The following is a 19,745-nucleotide window of genomic DNA, read 5'->3' on the forward strand; positions in this document are numbered from 1 at the left end:
TGTTCTAGTGCCATATTCTGTCATATATAATTGTTATAATTTCCCATCATGCTCATTGTGATTTTTTTCTTGTTGAACTCCAGAGTTCAGCTACATTTCCGACGATCTCTGACAATATTTTATTATTCTATTATTTACAATGCTATTATTCTGTGCAATGGACTGTTATCCACATTATGCACACAGTTGTTGAACTTCCAAATGCATCATGACCAGCAAAGGAAAACACTGATCTAACTGAATTAACAATGGTGTTGTTATGCTTAATAGAGTTTGTCATGAAACACTAAGCAGATGTGACAGTGATCTTGGTTAGTCGTATTTTTGTCCTTACTCTCAGACATGTTAACTGTTAGCCAAACCATTTTGAAAGATAGCTCTCCTTTGCTGATCAGTAATCACACCCACCTAGACGTGACAATCCCTTTAGACTGATGGTTAGAAAAAGCCAAAGCCTTGAATAACTGAAAGCTTTAAATACAGATAATAAACTTGCCTAATTAAAAGGAGATGCAGATGGCACTGCCACCTAGCAATTTTCACCTCACTTACTTTGACTCCAATTATAGCCCTTCCCTACTGACTTACACTGTTTAAATTACAAAGTCAGAAGGATTGATGACTATTTACCTGTTTCTATTCATACAGAGAAGTCTAACACATTGTCCTTTTTCTGTTCAAGGCATGTGATGATGGTCTTAGTGTTTATTTGGGAAATAGAATTAACTTCATTCTTTAAAAAAAGAAAAAGAAAAACTACTAAGACTCATTAGTAGACCTACTCATCAGCATGAAGCATATGACAGTTATGCAACACAATTTGTTGGTTGGAGGAGTATCTTAGTTCTGGGAAATACATGTTAGTAGTTCAATAGCTATTGCTTATCTGTTGCTTTTCAAGTCAGTTTCCTATTGTATTTTGCCTTTTGGCACACTATAGGAAGACTGATCTGGTTCCCACTCCACAAAATTTGTTTCTCTCTACTAAAAGCCACAGTAAATGGGTTTTGTGGGGTGAATAAAGCAGGATTTGTGGGGATAGAATCCACCCCAACCCACGGTCAGGCTACAGAGCTGAAATAGCAGCTACTGTAGGCTGTTCCTTTGCATGTGGTGGTACCTAGCTATTGTGGCCACTGTTCCTTCTGACCTGATCCTGAAGTTCCACACTATGCTATCTGGGGCTGGCACAGTATTCCTGTCTGACACTCAGAGTTCAGGAGGTGCTTAACCCTGTGTGTCCACTGAAGTTAATGGTAAAGCTGTCAATGGTGCAGACACTCCTTGGTGTGGCTGCTCTGCTTGCACCATCAGTGCTGCAAGGCTTCTGTAGTGCAGAGTCTATTCAGGCCACATACGGGGGCCGGGGAGCGGGGGGTATTTCACCCTTGTTGAACAAAAATGTGAGTATAGACAAAAACTTAGTGAGTATAGACATTTCTAGGCCATCTTAGCTAAGCTTTTTGCCTGGCCAGAACCACCCAACTTCAAGCTGTGTTGGCTCCCTTTTGGCAATAGAGAAGAGATGTCAGCCCTGGTGGACTTGCTCGTGTTAGAGGTCCTTATGTCAGGACCTAGGCCCACAGCGGGAGTGAATGTGGCCTTTAATGTTTCATGGATTTTAGAGTTGGAGGTGGTACAAAGCCTGGGTCTTCTCAGATAAAAATGTTTTGATGTCTCAGTCTGCGTTGTGAGGCTAGGCTCCTTTGTATGAATTGACGTGTCTGGCAGTGCAACCCCTCACGATGGTGAGCACTTGCTCATGAAAGTAGTTCCATTGACTTTAGTGGAGCAGCTTATATGAGTGTGACACTCTCTGTACACCAGAGCAATACCCTGGCACCCCCATATTTGCCATGGTGATATGATTATAATATGATTTGTATGAAGTTTTGTGAGATATCATTTTAAAAGTCTTGACCTGTTTACCATTGATATCCTGTTAAATTGTATGGGCTATCATTGTACGTGCAATTATGAAGTTTTTCTGTGTGTGTGTTGTGTTGTGAAGTTGGAAACATCCACAACCAGCCTTTCAGGTGCAACAATTGAGAAGCCAGACAGCATTGATGGACCATTAAGGGGAATCCACATGAACAAGGACTATTACAGAATCTGTATACAATGAAGACTTCTCAGAGGGAGCATGTAGACAATGGACACTGCTTGACTCACATCATAGCAAAAGTTCTTTCCAGGAACCTGGAAGAACCTATAAAGAAGGGGAAGCGACATTATCATTTGTCCTCACTCCCTTCACAACTCAACTTGGAAACACATCTAGAGAACAAAGACTTTGAACTGGGGAGGTGCTCCCAGGCTGAAAAGAGGAATCCTAGCCTGTGTATGAAGGAACTATACCTTCAGGGTGAGATACTGCTTGATTCAAATTCTGTCTATTTTATGGAACTCAGATTGTAATTCTACTTTTATTTCTTAGGTGACCAACTTTGAGCTGTACATTTACTGCTTATAATCCTTTAAAAATTATCTTTCTGTAGTTAATAAATCTGTTTTATATTTTGCCTTAAACAATGGGTTTTGCTTGAAGTACTTGGGAAATCTGCTCAGGAACAAGAGATGGTGCATGTCCTCTCCACACTGAGGGAAGGGTGGACGGGGTAATAAACTTGCCCTCGTCAGGCTTCTGACCAGGGCAAGGCAGTACAGCTCTGGGGTCTGAGGCTGGGGAACTGTGGGGAATGGGCTGGAGCTTCTCAATTGTTGATTCATGAGTGGCTGGCAAAAGCATTCGCGTAAATCAGTTGGATGTGTGTCTGCCTGTGGATGTCTGTACAAGTGCAGGACCTGGAGGGGTTTGCAGCTTGCCACAGCATCACAGTATGAGAGGGAGCCCAGGTTGGTAAAGACAGAGGGCTCAGCAGTACCCCAAGTTCAGGTTGCACCCTGGAGAACCCATCATAGTAAGTGCTAACCACTGTAAAAATGGCCTAAATGGAGCCAGTGAACAAGGATTTACAGTATCTACAAAATCCACTTTTTGGATTCATTTACCAGAGCATCTTTCATTTTGTGCAAAATATTTATGCAAATTAATTCTGATTTGCAATGAGCTTTCACATATCATAACATGCTAAATGAGGTTATCATGATTAACAATGAATAGTGTGTCAATAAATTGATTAAACTTCTCAAAGCTCCATTGCTTTTTCCTGACACTTTTTGCTTGACCCATCCAGACCAGAGGAGTTTCTGCTATACGGTACCCAACAATTAATTTTCTTCAGTGACACATTTTCAATTTTTTTTTCCAACAGCAAACGAAAAATGCCTCTTATTTCATGATGCATATTTTTCTTCCTCATTTATTGCTCCTCCACTAGGCCATTGCTGCAGTGCATTAGTAGGATGAACGACTGCCTCTACAGACTGTTAATGCTACTGTGGAGACTGCCTTGAAGAAGTTGATCGGGAGGAAGAGTGGCTTTGAGGCTTACACCTGATCCCAGAAAGATATGTTTTGTCATACAGGCAGATTAGTTACAGATCCCCAAGGGTCTTCCACAGAGGATCTCTGATTCTGCACCCTCTTCATCATGACCTTGGTTTGCCGTTACCGTCCTTCTGCTGAAAACAGCTGGGTGGGGTTCCCAAAAAAGTCCTTCATTCCTACTCTTCGATCTACCAGGGTTTGAAGTGTTCTCTGTCCTCAGGTGCTGAGCAGCCTAAGAACTCAGCAACATTCTCAGTCTAAGAACTCTTACATGGCAGCACAAGGCTTTCCAGCTGGCCTCCTTTTTTTAACCCCATAAATTTAATTTTCACTTGCAGAAAGGTTCTGTATGAAACAGTATTCTGAAGCAAACCAGGACAGCAAAAGCTCAGTCTTCCTCTCATTCTGTTCCAAAGGCTAATGCAGCTAGGGCTAGCATAGAATAATTTAAATGGAATACATGCTAATGCTAATGTCCGTAGAAAACAATCCCAATGTGATTAGTCAATGGGAAGTTGAAACACTGAAAATAGTAATGTTGAAAGAGACTTATGAGTGACAGTGGACAGCAAATTAGATATGAGTATGAATGTGTTACAGTGGCAAGAAAGGTAAATGCAGTTTCACAGATAGTATAGTGAAGAGCACAGTAGAAGTACCTAGCTAAACAATAGTCTCTCCCTATATGCACTAATGCAACCATACGTAGAATTTTGTGTTCAGTTTTGGGTGTTGTCTCATTGCTGGAAAGCTACTCACAGCTGGAGGCTGGTTAGAGGGCTGGAACAACTGAGGACAGGAAAAGAGTTACATATGTCTAATCTAATTAAGCAGCAACTAGTGAGAGTAGGACAGAATGTGATTACAGTTCACAGCTGCTGTATCTAAAGGGGAAAACACTAGAGGGAGGAATTATTTAAAATGAACAATAACCAGGAATAATAGGATGAATGGGAAGCCTTAGACTGAATATCAGGGAAAAGTTCTTGATAGTGAGATCTTTTAGCTTGTTGAATAATTTCTCAAGGGCAGTGGCAAATGCTCCATTATTTGGCACATTTAAGACTAGGCTGGAGAAAACATAGCAGAGAGAATATTCATGCATTAGCAGGAGATGGATACTTTGTACGCTATAGACCCTTTCCGTTTCTACACTCTGTGATTTTTATGAAACTTCTAGAAGCCAATCATGCAAGATGTTGAACACTTCTTGAGAGGTGCTGAGAGCCCTCAACTCCCAGTGAGGGAATGCAACCTCTGGTGGAATCAGACTCTGGGTTGGAGCAAATGCAAATGAATGTGGTAGACTCACCTTTGTCATCGGTAAATGTGCATCCATGCCCCATCTAAAATTCAGTATGGTTGGCAAATTCTGTTCAAGAAAACCCTAGTTCTGACAGGAAAAAGGCAAGGATAATTTTGTGGGTGAGGCACTGGGCAGAAGGTCAAGAGACTTGAGTTCGTGGCTCTACCACAGACTTCCTGTGTGAACTTGGGCAAATAACTTAATGGATGATCCAAAACCCACTAAAGCCAATGAGAATATTCCCATTGATTTCAATGGACAGTGGATCAGATCTTTAAGCTTTCTATGGGCCAATGCCCCATATGTAAAATGAAGGGTGGGGTGAGGGAGGGGTTTAATGGTAGTTCCCTACCTTACTGGGATGCTGTGAGGATTAATTGATGTTTGCTAGATGGGAGAGCTAGTAATGGGGATCTATCGGGGCAGAATTGCAGGTCAGGAGTGAGTTGCATTCCACGAGTTATTTAGGAAAGCATGTGCATGGCCTGCACGATGACTAACATTGATTATTACAGTGTAGCCCTCACTTCCATTAGCTTTAAACTCATATTATAAAACATAAAGTAATGGGTATCTGAAGGTTTGATAGCTTTTTTTTTAAAGTGGTCCACATTTAGGGAATTCTGTTACACAATATTGAGTATGCAAGTAATTTTTAATAACATCCAGGAATTGATAAATAAACTCCTTTATTCTTTAACTGTTTAGTAGCATTTTCTTGCAAAATTAAAGTTTAATATGATGTTATAACATCCTGTAAACCGTGCCCATGAAATTTAATAGTTTTATTCCTGCCATGTGAAAAATCTGACACCCCCCCTCCAATTTACTAATGCATAAAACAGGGAAGTGACGTCCCATCTGTATAATGATCTATTTTTGGTGGACCATGAATGATAAAATTTCAGCCTTGATCTCTTAAACTATCAAGTCTGCCATAAATATTTGATGATGAACAAGCCCATAAAAAGAAAATGCAGAATATGAATAGAGGGAGAGCAAATATGTAATTAAATTTTTAATTACCGGTGTTTCGTGCTAAAGTCAAGTTCATCTTCCATAAGAGGTAGAAAATAACCTACAATTTCCTTTCTTATTGTAAGCTTCTTTGAACAATCAGCATCACATCTCAGATTAGAGCTTTAGTGGGGAGAGAAATCATCACCAAAACAAAAGAACAGGACACACAGACTAAGGTAGAACAGACTAGTTTTATTACCTTATGCAATCAAGAGCTTTTTCCTTTCCTTTTCTTTTTTTTTCCTTTTTTTCCTGTTCTTTCTGGGTTTTTAGTTTTTTTGTTTTTTGTTTTTTTTTTTACAACATACATTAAGTTGTGACTCAGATGTTAGGGGGATGTGGAGATGAAGGAAAATCAGTGACATCACAATATTTTACAACTTTACAACAAATGAGAGTCTGAATTTGTTGCATCTACCAGTGTATATCAAGGGTGGAAAGCAAAGGCACACTTAGATTTATGTACCCCTCCAAGTGAGGGGTGCAGGGAGACTGGGGTGAGGGAGGATTAAAACAAAAGACCCACTGAGTACAAAATGAGCATTTCAAGGTCAACCCAGTAACTGATGTGATGCATATTACAAAGGCATATCTCTGTGCAAGGCTGTTGCAGTGATTATTCACTTCTACACGATGTCAGAACGCTTTGCTTAATAATAGCAATGGGCACTGCACATTTGGTACTCGAGGGATGGGAGTTTGGGGGAAAAGGTTGCAAGTTGCTGCTGCTGCTACTTTTTTGTTTTTTGAAAGAAAAAAAAGACTTTCCTGCTACATACTATTCTGAAGGCTTTAATTAAAAAAAGCATTGCTTTGGATACAATCTATCTACAGCAGTCTGTATAGTTCACTAATGGTGAACAAGTCAGTTTCATAAAAGAAGCAATGATGGAATGAAAGAACATGCAAGCACCCTTGTTACACACTTTGGTCTAGACCATCCAGACTTTCTAAATACCATCTACACACTAGCTGACTTGCACTCTTTCTTTTTGATTGTTCGGAAACAAAACCAAAACCCTGCAAAACAAATTGGGTATAAAATTTTAAAAAAACAATCAAAACAACCTCCCCTCCCCAGATATACTGCCCAGTAGCTAAAACACAAAAATGGCCCTCCCTTATTTTCTACAGTATGTTGACATAGTTATTATAACAGATTAAAAACAAATCTACCTTTGTGCATGAATGACTGAAAAATTGTAAAAGACCTTATGCGCGGGCACGGGCATGGGCACACTCAGGCCACATGCAAAGGAAAAAAGTAAAATCAAAATTAATTCCCACCGAAGGTTTTTTGCAGCATTGTTCTGGATGGCCTTATTCAGTTACAGCAGGAACCAGCTTGCCTCATCCTACTTCCATTTCACTTCATTTTGTATACTGTGCATGCACACAGCAGCATGTGTCATTGAGGCTTGCTTCCAGTGGCTGGCCAGTCACACACAGTGCTTGTCTCTATCTAGTGGACAACTCAGACTTGGAGACAGTACATTACTCATTTCTCTGCTGGCTAATGAGAATATCACCATACTGAAATGATATGAAAGTATAAGGGGGAGGAAATTGCCAACCACAATACGGTGTCTATGCTGCCAGCATAGCCTAGGGGTGGTTTGAGGGCAGAATTGGCACAACTAGAAAGTCAAACTGAATTGGAGGGTATAGTACTACTCTAATTTCTTGATGGATATGGTGTTATTACAATAACCACTACATTCTTCTTTGAACTTCTTTACTCCAATTCTTCAGGGGGCTTAGGAGAGGGAAGGTAAATAAATATTTGCATTTATTCAAAGGGTGAGGGAGGGGAAGGTTTTACATACTACAGCTCACAAATATACACAACTGAGGGTGTAAGGCACAAATTTACATGTGGAAGAAAACAGGCTATTCACAGATGTATTCCCAAGAAAAACCCGTGTGATAAGACCATAATTTATGCATGGTAACAGCCGGCATATTAATTAGTTCACACTGTTTGTGGATTTTGTTTGCCGTCTCACATGCAAGGTGAAATGAGATGGCACATCACAAGCTGGTGCCTTCCAGAAAGTATTAATGACTGACAAAGCCATGTTGACAGCAATGGTGCACAAATGTGCAGTTTTTAAAGAGTTTCTTTTGCAGTTGCTTTAGGAGTTATAAATTCAGGGGATTTTGTTTGTTGCCTGTCATAGAGCAGAAGCCCAGCAAGCAAATTAACTAACAGAAATAAATAAATATTCCCCTTTTTTCAGCTAGAGATCAAACAGTCCAAACACAAAGTTCAGAATTCCAGCTCCAACTTATTTAACTCAGTGAATTTATTGGAAAAATAAAAGAGTTTTAATTACTCCAGTTAATGGGTTTCATGTTAAATAGGTATAATTTTCAATGTATTTTTTCTGAAGAGCTGCTCATAGGATGATATGCAGAAGTCATTTCCTTAGGAAAAACAAAAGACGAACAATAAATAAAAGGAGTTATTTGCGTTAACAGTCACATGTTATTCATTAAAAGAAGAGTAGCAGAAATCTATGACATAGTTTTGCCCAACGTGGCATTTATCTGCTATAACCAAATGGCTGTAACACTGATGGGCATTTCACAGTACCTGCACATAGTAAACTTCTGCCATTGTTAAGTCAGAGTTAGCTTTATCAATGAATTTTTTATTTTGTATTTATTTTTATTTTTTTAAGTTCTTTTATTTGCTTTGCTTTTCAGAGCACTCTTTCCCAGTTCAGGAATGCACTGTGCAATTGTGGGTGAAATGTCACAGTCGTCATTCACCTGTGTGCTTTTGGCTCAATGTTTGTGATGCTAAGTTAGTGTTTTGAGTAAAGAACTGTCAGGTAGTGGGGGTGAGTCCTGCAGTTTGAAACCTTCACCACAGATCAGATGGCTCGGTTTAAAAAATATTCCACTTTTCCCAGAGAGCAGGATGAACACATCCTCAGCTTAACAACAGCCTTCTTGTCAATTGGAACTAGTGATGCAGTTGCAGAACACTGGCTTTAAAGGGCAAACTCTGTTTCATTGCTGTCCCCCCACCCCACTGTGATTATGTACACGCATCATTGGGCTTCATGGATGTTGAAAGTGGGGTAAAGGAAGGTTTGGGGGGTACATCTGGTTTTAGCGAAGGTGTACGTTTCAACCCGGACCTTGTCAGCGAGTTGTACGCGGTGAGACTAGGCTGCCTAGAGACAGTCACAGCCTGTGCCTGAGCAGCATGGACTTGTATAGAGTCCACTCTCTGTGGGGCAGGTGGAGGGTTGTCTCCCCTGCCAAAGCTCTGATTTCGAGAGAGGTGGGAGGAATTAGAGGAGTTAGTATTGTTTCTTTTGAGAGTTGATGTCTGATGATTTCTCGTGAGTGAGTTCGTAGGGTAGTTTCTCTTGTAGTCCACGTTATAAGCAGAGGAATGCATTTCTAATCGCTTGCCCAGACCACTCTGAGCCAGAGAGGAGCCAGGAGGACCCAATGAGGCTTCCCTCTGGGGTACTTTTGGTGGCATGCTATCCAGATTTTCCACCAGATTAACCCCATGGTTGGGACTTTTGCTGCTGAGATGCTCCTTTATGGTTTTGTATTCGAGTGTGGCATTCTGGTCCTCCATGGCCATATGTGCCATGTCGCTCATTTTTGGCTGATCAACATACTCATGCTGATAGCCTTGCTGAGAGATTGGCAAGACTACAACACTTGGGATGTGGCTGGGAGAAGCCCTGAGAGGCAGGTCAGTTGGAATCACAGGTGATGACATTGCGGGGATATCTTTTGTGCAGGCATTGATAAGGTTCTGGTTTCTTTCCCAGTCCCTGCTGCCACGGCTAGGCTTCCTCTTCTGTTGCAGGGTTGGGGTGGACTCAGGGGTTGGCAGAGCAGCCAAGTCCAGGTGGTGCTGGTCAGCTTTGATTAACATTTTGGCAGTGCTGCCCGGGGTAGCGAGTTTACCATTGTGCATCAAAGGTGTGAGCATAGTTTCTGGTTTTGGCTCCTTGGATTGTGTGTCTCCAAAGAGACCGCTGAGCTTGGTAACACTACTCATGGAGCCACGGCGGGAGTGGGCCAACTCCTGCTCCTTCCTCTGGACAACGGCCACATCTCTGCGGCGATGGTCACAGATGCAATAAACTACGATTCCTGAGAAGACGGCCCCCATGACAAAAGCAAGAATGACTGCAATGGCCAGGAGGGTGACCGGCACCAGCTGATCATGACCTTTGAGATAGCTCTCACGAATCACTCCTGCAACAAACATCATGCAATGGTAAGCAAAAATCTAACAGGAAAATCTTCTTAATGTATCTAGTCCATTCAAAGGCATTAACTGGGGATTTTATTTGTTCTCAGCTTTTCATTAACTATCCCAAGTTCACATCCATCCTGTACCTGCTGGCTGGAACTCAACTTGAGCAAAGTTGAACTCAAACTGTTGAATTAAGTTCCAGGCTTGAACAGCATAGAGCCCGGTGTGGGGGTGAGGTGGGGTGTTCAGGGTTCATTCTTTATAAAGACTGGGCCCATTTGCAGAATTTTGATCTGTATCAGAGATCAGCTTTCAATATGCCCCTGAAATTCTAGGGTATTTAGATCAGGAAGTGAAATCCTGGCCCTTCTGAAGTCAATTGCAACATTCCCATTGACTTCAGCAGGGCTGGGATTTCACCCAAGGTTTTTAGTTAGGACTGTCTCTCAGGCTGAGAAATAGCATGTATTTCTTCACCCATTCCTCAACCCCACCTCTCCTCCCACCTAATATGATCTCAAATTTTATTTTTGTAAATCACTGACACTGAAAAAGCTGAGGAGTCTGAAGCTTTATGTATGTTGCATAAATGAATCTCACATCCTTTCAAGCTTTCTCCCCTGCTATTTATTTGTTGTCTCTGTCACAAGGTTTCGAAGCCGGTGTCATATGTTTGGGCTGCAGCAGGGATATTATAGAGTATTTATATCCTGAGTAACTATGAGAGAGAGAGCCCAACACTGAAATATGTTGAGACAGAACAGGCTTAAAAATACCCTCCAGATTTCAAGTGTCACTGCTAATTTTTTTAAAAAATCTCTCCTGTTCTAGATAGGTAAATATGCTGGATTCTCTTTGCTGCTTTGGCTAAAAGCACACACAGTGAGAAGTCTATTTTGTGGCATTGCACTGTGCTTAGAGATGTTGTCAGGTCTTATTATTGCTCCTAAGGCTTGCTGTCATAGTAGGCTTCTTCAGTAGAGTTAGTATACTCAACTTAATAAAAATGATGAGAATGCACCAGTCAACAATCCTACGGAACATTAACCAAGATATTGCATATATAAAGAACATTGCTTTTCCTTTCCCTACTTAGTTGTGCACCACGCCAGCACATGCTAATCAAATGCAGGTGTGGAGCCTGTTGGGTTCTTTTAATGTTAAGTGAGAAGGAGTCGCAACTGTCAGATTCTAAGTGCCTGACAAAGTAGTTTAAAAAAACACAAGTCAAATACCCCATTCCCTTCTCTGGAGAGCGTGCAAATGCAAGTGCATTAAACGCATACTCTGAGGAAATGTAAACAATGTTCTTATTATGAGAGAGAGAGAGAGAAAATGTACCTCGAAAGCCTCACAAGACTTTGTGAAGATACCAGTCTTTCATGTCATAAATCAATGGTTTCAGGAATCCTGTCTTTTATGTATTTGGTAGGCAGATAGCTGTGGTCCAGAATTAGAACAAAATGCAAAAAACCCCAGCAAACTTTTTCAAAATAACATTGAAATGCTGCTGGTGCCTCATGGAAAGCACTGATAAGCATTCTGTCTAGATTCAGTTCTACTTCTATAGCATACTTGTCCCCATTTCAATTAGTGTGTGTAAGTGGACAAATGATATTTGCATACAAACCAGGAATTTTAAAAGCTGAACTGCTCTTGAAATCATAATCTCCTGCTTGTGACATCACAGTTGGTTGCCATGGAAATTACTTGTGTTGTGACAGAGGATTGTGATTTCAAGTGGGGAACAAAATAGCAGGAGCAGCTGATCCCTTAAGAAACAAAGATCCTGAGAGTTACATGAATTCTTTGGATACAATGTTGTTAATAAAATGGGTTATTTTGATCACAGGTCAAATCCAACTGGCCTTACTTACTTGAGTAATCCCAACAACTTCAGTTTTAATCATATGATTTAAGGTGGGCAGGATTTGACCACAAATTAATGAAGTTCAGGGCACAGATAAAGTAAAATCAACTAAAAAGTAATGGCTCTGAGAGTTTTGCATTCTAGTATTATGGGGGAACACTACCAAAACCTTATCTGAAATTGGGGGATGATCTCAGTCTATTACTAATGCACATCCCAAATATTCAGCACCATTAGTAGCAGTCCCAAGAGACTGGGGCAGAGTGGATAGGTCCAAACTATCTCCTCCCGCTAAGCCACAGTCACTCTAGGAGGACACTGGGGGCACAGTGTGAGGAAACTTACTGTGCTGCTGCTCATGCATTCCTTGTTTAGTGGCTATTGAGAGAACAGTGGTTTCCAGTGGCTTTTCTGAACAGTAATTGTTCAAAATATTAACATAAGCAGATTATGGACAAAAATGTAGCACCTTAGACTCTTGAAAATCTGGAGCATATAAGGGGTTCAAGTCATCATCTAATCTACACCTTTAAAGACATAGCAGATAAACTGCAAAGACATCATTGTATTGAAAAGGCTTGAATCGATGTCTTATCTAAAATCCCAGTACTACATCATGTGCTGGTACACTTAATTACTGACGGTTTTTTAAAACAAGATCATAAGACTTCTGGACATGAGTTTTGCTAATTTTATAATATATGATACCATAACAAATTTCTTATACAAAATATTATTTGCTACTTTTAAAATGACCTGAGTAGCTCTTCATTGGTTATACCTTTCTAAATATCAACATTAATTGCTTATTTTATTTGATGTGATTATAAGTGTATTATAAGGGTTTTTCTTTTGTTTCAAACTCTACCTTATCTGTAGATAAACTTGAAAAAGCTGCCTACAAACATGTTCATATTATTTCCATATAGCATATGCAGGTTGATCTCCATAAATGATGATAAACCATTCCCTGGTCATGTTTATGTTATTTACAGAATACATTCAAATAAATCTTAGGAGAAAGCACTGCGGTAGTAAACCTCAAAAGCATCAAGGTCATAGGCTTGAAGATATGAGTGCTCAGCACCTTTAGGGATCAGAGCCTACATGTAATTAAGAATCTAATCATATTGATATTTAACAAAACCTCTTGCGGTCCTCAAACCAGCCTAGTACTCTCCCTCTTGATTATTATCCCTTTTCCATATCAGCTATGCTATCCTCTTGAGAGACTGAGGGGCAGTTTAGTCATCTGATGTCCTCACTTTTTTGGTGGGGTGTTCCTCTTCATGGAGACAGTAATCAACCTGATCTCTTCCTCCTGTTCAAGGGAACCTTTTCCATTGAACCAATGCAATTGTGTCTGGTATTCATTTTCCTGGGCCTGTTGATCTCAACAATTTAAAATATGAAAATAATTCTGTGTCCTCAGGATTTATGCCCAGTACCTTCTGAAACTGTAAAATCCTGGAGCATGTAAGATCATCTCTTCCTACTTTTCCATCAAAGGTGCTCATCCAATGAAAGGGGAGTGATCTCACATCCTCTGGGATTTATCATTCTACTCTATATACAGTCATGCATAAATTGCGAGGAAACCCCAGAGTGCCATTTACATGTAGAGGGGTGAGATTTAGAAGTCTAGTAGAAGGATAACTTGGTTCTGTCACTCTACATCATGATAGCAAGTTGCATTCAGGAGAGGAGACCCAGCGTTGGAGGACAGAAACAGGCATCATGGCCCATCTTCACCCTTCAAGAGAACATGCTACTAAGGTAGTGAGTGGGTGGTTGGTTTTTGATGGGGACCTCAGAAAAATGTTTCATAAACTTCAGAATGTTTCAGCTCTGACATGAGGGATGGACAAAGCTCAGATGAATTATTATTTTATCTGCACTGGTTCATTACTGGCCTGGAAATAATCATCCATAAGTTTAATGTCTTCAACGCTAAAATGCAGTTGTACTGTGTGACCTTGGTTTCTGAAAACTGTGTCTTCTGAAGCCCAGTTACCCATTCCTATATATAAGGTACCTTAGCTAAGCTGTGTTTAAAGGGTTTGATCCCACCGAAGTCAACAGGAACCCCTCTTAAGAAACAATCAATGTCATAAATCAGCCTTTTTAAGTATGATATACTAAGAACCAAAGCAAAATCATAACTTTGAACAAGCCCAAGCCATAATATAAAATGTGATGGTTCTTCCATTTTTTGTCCTGCTATCAGTTCACCAGCTTTCTTGTTTCTAGACTGTTATGATATGATGGATGTGTCTGTCTCCATAGTGAAGTGATTTATAGGCATCTGTGGGGAGCAGACCCAGTGACCACAGATCCTACAAAAACTCTCTGTATTCTTTTTTATTACAATCAGACAAAAAAAGTCTCCCATGTACAAGCCTAAGTTTGTTTGTCTTGTCTGTGATCACAGATAGAGATGGCAAACCATAAAGAAAAGCCCTAGCGTCAGAGTCCTCTAAAAATAGATTCTGGAGTTTGCTTTATGGTGAAGGCAAGTCTGATATTTCAGTGAACTCATCACAACTGCTTTGGTGAACAAAAACGAACTAGCTCATTTTTCTGGTTTGAATAGCTTATTGAAAAGACATTCCATAAATACAAGGGGCTGAATTCTGATCTCATCTCCTCATATACAACCCCACTGAAGTCAATGGAGGTCACACATATAACTGAAGGCAGAATCTGCTCCCGTCACTAGAACACATGAAAAAGCTAGCTACCTGTCACCACAAACAATGCATTTTCATTTCAATACCATTGTTAGCTGTAATCTGTATTAAAAGAGATCTCTGTATTCTGAGCTGCACCCAGGACAAACACGATGACCACACCAAAAATGAGAGCGCTATGTGGTTATCTCAGCAGGAAGTTGTCTTCTTGTTTTCCAGTATAATGTGGACCAGATGGTAAAGTACTAAACCTAACCGCTGGCAATGGCATACATGGAAATGGAACTTAGAGATGGTAAATGATATATGATGTTTTGGCAGGGATAAAGGGAAACTACCAATTGGATATAAAGTTTCAATGACTAAATACATCATGGCAAGGAGGCAACCAATGAGTTGTACCCGTTTCAGCTATTTTGAGCTTCACTTCTTGACATGATACACTTGGTGGCTGAATGGGATTCAGCCCACTTCTATTCCGCCCTACCTTTTGAATCACTTAGGGTTTTATTGGGAGCTAGGCATAGCTGCACATTGGGCAAGGTGAGCCTGAAAAAAGAGGAAAACATGCTGTTTGCATTTTTTGTTTAGTACCAGCTTTTTGTTTGTTGTTCATGTACCTCTCTCTGCATTAGAGTTAATTAGCACCACAAAGAGTGGTGGTATTGGCTCAGTATGAATGTTTGTGTTTATAGGCTTTAAAATATAATTTCTGGATGCAAAAGAATGGGTTTTCAATATGTGTATTCAAGTGTTAGTGCTGTATTTACATACATTCACATGCTGATAAATTCTATATCAGGTCTGGAAAGCCTCTCAAGGTATTTTAAAACTTTTTTTCGCTTCCCTAAGTATTTGTGTCACAAAATAATCAGCTGAAGTTAAACCGCACATCCGAATCTGAGCTGATAGCAGGTACGGGAATATCCCTGGTCTCCATTTTTTTTTCTATTTGATATAATTACTTTGCTTGAAGGAACACTTTCAAGATCAGGAAGCCCACAATCTCACCCACAATGCCAATCATCTGATATCTTCCACTCTGGTGGGAGCCCCTCATCGTGGAAACAAGTAAGCAACCTGTTTCCCCCGTCCTTCTACTCAGTCTGTTTCACTGGTCAACTGCAGTTTTACTCAGTATCATTCTCCTGTGCCTGCCAGGCTCACCATTTAAAAATACAAAAAGTCACTATATGCCAACAGTTAAAACACTCTTGTTAAAACCGCTGGTAAAGGATACATTTTTAATGGGGACCACTGCCCTGTTGTTTTCATACAGCTTTGCAAATGCAAGTTTCATGTGATTGATTTTTCTCACTCTCTGAGCAATCTATACCAACAGCCTAGCATTTCTGAGGAAATTCTGCAATATCAGAACAGTGTGCACATATCCTGGAGGGAAGAATGAGGTTAGTTTGCAGTTATAAAGTTTCGTATATATTACATAGCTTTGTAGATTTCAAGGCCAGAAGGGAACACAAATCTATGAAAAAAAAATCCAGTGACTGTGTGTCTTTAATGACATGCAGTGCAACCTGAAAAGCATTGGAGTTTCTGATCAAGCATAAAGGAGAGACTGTGATTACTGGTCCCTAATGTCAATAGTGGTCCCTCCAGGAAGGGCTTGTCTACTGGTTTTTGAAGGTGATTTTTTCCTTCTTCCATTTGATCTAAATTCAGTTGCCCCTACCACTCCTGATGAATGACTTTCAGCCTAACTCACTATAAAAAAAAAAGGGTGATTGTGTCCTACAAGAGGAGAAAGTGCACATGCATGGCTTTGCTTATAATGAGAAGGAAATAATGTAATGAATGATAGTCTTAAATGTAAGGGTCAAATGTAAAAACATCTCTCCACCATGAGCATTCTAAAGGTCCCAGGTCAGACAGCTGGCATGCTGACCTAAAAAAACTTCCTTGGGAGAGATGTCATTGTACAGTCTTTAGTTCAATGGGAGGCATGCAATCCATTTTTAGTGTGCATTATAGCAGCCACATAAATCCTAAAGCATGGGTTGGCTCTATTGTCTGTACAACACTGAAGATCTAGCATTAAGGAGAAATATTTTTATAGTTTCTCTCTTTAAAAGCTTGTAATGTAGTTATGAATTAAAAGCTGAAGTTCTTATTCAGGCAAAGGGGAAGGTTTGCCTGAATAAGAAGGAGGTGTGTCTGAGTAAAGACTGGAAGCCTGGACTGTCTGGATTTTTTATAGTCTGTTTTGTGAGTGGTACCTCCACAAATGAACTAATTTACTGAATTTTTAAATATGACATTAGGTTCAAAGTACATATTCCACTGGATCTATTATTTATGAGAAAGAGAAACTATATCTCTGAAATCTGTACACTTTCATTTGTCCCAAAGGTGAGACATAAGGTAAGTCTCTACAGTAGAAATTGCCTGACACTATTTCCCCCAATGACTAATGGTATTCAGTGGCTGTTCATTGTGAATTTTACTGATTTTAGTACTGTACTTACTTCTCCCCTTTCACCCTTCACCACGAGCAAAGGTAATTTTAGATGTGTGTGTATGATAAGAAAAGGCATAACAATTGTGTTTCCTATGAAAAAAAATAAAATATGGGCACCTGCAAAAGGTAAAACAAAATGTACAATAAAATCCAAATACCCAGGAAAATTAATTCCTTTGTAGCTTTTTCATTGAAGAGAGAAACTTTATGCTGCCTTGCATCTTAAAATACAAGCCTCTTAGAAAAAGTCTACATTTCTTCTGATGTAAAAGAATCTCTGAGCACATTTTAGGACCTTTCTACAGTGCTTGGGATGAGCTTAAAGATATTTAGCTGCTCTTTATTAGTTTACTTCAGGGGATCCTCTCACAGCTGGGTTGAATTAGATTTACATATGCTCCTGTGAATATGTATGATTTCAGGGCTCCAGAGTAATTGTTGTAGCATGCAATGTGCATCGCTCATCTTAGCCATTCCCATTTCACTGCATGTTAACTCCTCTCATGGCACAGAACAAATTGAACTTTTTTTCCCTGTATGAAGGCAGCTGTAGGCATTATGTATTCTGAGAGGCCTGATGCCACTCCCGAGGGTATGTCTACACTACCTGCCGGATCGGTGGGTAATGATCGATCTATCAGTTATCGATGTATTGCGTCTCATCTAGACACGATAAATTGATCCCCGAAAGTGTGCCCTGTCGACTCCAGAACTCCACCAGGGTGAGAGGTGGAAGCGGAGTCGATGGAGGAGCGGCGGCTGTTGATTCCGCACCGCGAGGAGGCGAAGTAAGTCAATCTAAGTCGATCTAAGATACGTCGACTTCAGCTATGCTATTCTTGTAGCTGAAGTTGCATATCTTAGATCGAACCCACCCCCCAGTGTAGACCAGTGTCAAGAAAAGAGAAGCTGTCATTGAAAAATTCTCTGGCACTTCCTCTCTTTCCACACAGCCTATTCTGATCTATGCCCTCTCTGCATGTCTCTGAATGTCAGCATAAACAGCTCTGCATAGCTCTATGAAATGGGAATCTGCTCCAGCTAGCAGCTTGAGGAAGAATCGGGGTTAATTTTTCATCATCGTGCGTGTGTGACCCAAAATCATAAATTGGATTCCTCATCCACTCTAATCCCCTTTTCAAGACAAAACATGAAAATAATATTTTTAAGCTACTGGTGTAAATGAAGAGGGCACAGCTGAACTAATTAATGAAGTATCTATTGAATACCCAGATGTTTAATTAATAAGATTGTGCCCTGTATATCATATCCTCTGAGGTCCATAAAGAGTGCTATTAAGCTGTCAAAAAACAAAAAGACTGATCCTGCAACTTTTCCTGTGCAAGTGGCCCTTAGTTAATGGGGATGGTCCTCGTGCCTTCAACTGGACTATGTCTGTGTGTAAGGGTTGCAGAATCAGGCCCTAAGTTAGCTCTGCTCTTGCACAAAAAAAGGGTGAAATGGAAAACTGTTGGAAAATATGTGAGATTTCTATGAATCCTACATATCATTAAAATCACAATATTTATTATGTATTTTGTGATTAAAAACCAAATACGGTTGTTGAAATTTTAGTTGTTTCTCTGCTAATGCTAAAGGAACTGATCTCAAAGCTTTACTCTAAAGCCTTGTATGTGTGAATCAAGACGTGTTTTCCTATTTATTGTTCAGTAAAAGGAAAGATTGGATGACTGTATCTTAGAAATAATCAGAGGACAGAAGCAAGCAGGTGGAGAGGTGAAAATAGTTGGTACATAGGTGATATCACGCTTGTTGTTTTTTATTGCATGCCCTATGACCTTGAATAAATTCAGTGAGTGTTAAATCATTTTGAATTTGAGGCAATGCTCACACTACAGAAACATCTCTTTATATCTACACTTCCATTCCCACCTCAAAATAGAAGACCAGGAGCTGAATTCTATGCTCAGTTACACCAGTTCAAATCTGGAGTAACTCCAGACAGTGGAGTAACAGAAATCATTACAGGTATGCTCTCTCTCCCTCTCTCTCTCTCTCCTACATGTCTGCCACACGTACGCTGCTGAAAATTTTCTCTGTTAGACATCCTGTCATGGTACTACGCCCATCTATCTCACACTTTGTTTCCAACTGGGCTGGTGGTTCCATCTGCGCACTGAAACCCTTCCACCTGTGGAACTCCATAAAGTCAAATTCTCGATCCTCTGCATTTTTCTACCTTCACCCATTACCTTTAAAGTTGTCCACCATATTTATCCTGATGATACTTGCTTATGCATATCTTTTAACACTTTCAGAGACTCCACACTCTCTACCCTGCCTTGATCAAGTAAACATTTGCCTGTGATCTAGCTTTATTTTATCAAATATCTCAAATACAGCAATATTTCTGTTGGGTAAGAGGCCCAAACAGAAGCACGACTTGATGGCCTTGGTCTTATGCCATGATTCAGACTTTTTTTCCCTCTCTATTGCTTATAATGTTGATTCTTGACTCTATTTTCCTAGATCTCCCACATCTGCAAATCTGTTTTCACCATGGTATGTCACAGCTTAACTGCTTTGTCTGTACCTCTAATGAAATTCTCATCTATGCCTTTCACTCCTCTCACCTTGACTCTTGCACTTCCCTTCTCTATGGCTTTCTGCCCAGTTCCAGGTCTCCAGACTCTGTTATGTGCAGTATGCTCCCAATGTTCAGCTTCAAACA

General features: G+C 40.2%; 1 protein-coding gene across 5 annotated transcripts in view; it reads right to left on the bottom strand.

The window, feature by feature from the left end:
* Window positions 1–6,060: 6,060 nt before the first annotated feature.
* Window positions 6,061–19,745, bottom strand: part of SEMA6A (semaphorin 6A) — a 136,171-nt gene continuing 122,486 nt past the window's right edge. For all 5 annotated transcript variants that reach the window (XM_050945630.1, XM_050945627.1, XM_050945628.1 and 2 more), the window contains one exon: window positions 6,061–10,016. In XM_050945630.1, the coding sequence (XP_050801587.1) occupies window positions 8,827–10,016 (1,190 nt within the window). In that variant the 3' untranslated portion in view covers window positions 6,061–8,826. The remainder of the gene's footprint in view (window positions 10,017–19,745) is intronic.

This window comes from Gopherus flavomarginatus, chromosome 3 (assembly GCF_025201925.1).
Source record: "Gopherus flavomarginatus isolate rGopFla2 chromosome 3, rGopFla2.mat.asm, whole genome shotgun sequence".
Taxonomy (NCBI): Eukaryota; Metazoa; Chordata; order Testudines; family Testudinidae; genus Gopherus; species Gopherus flavomarginatus.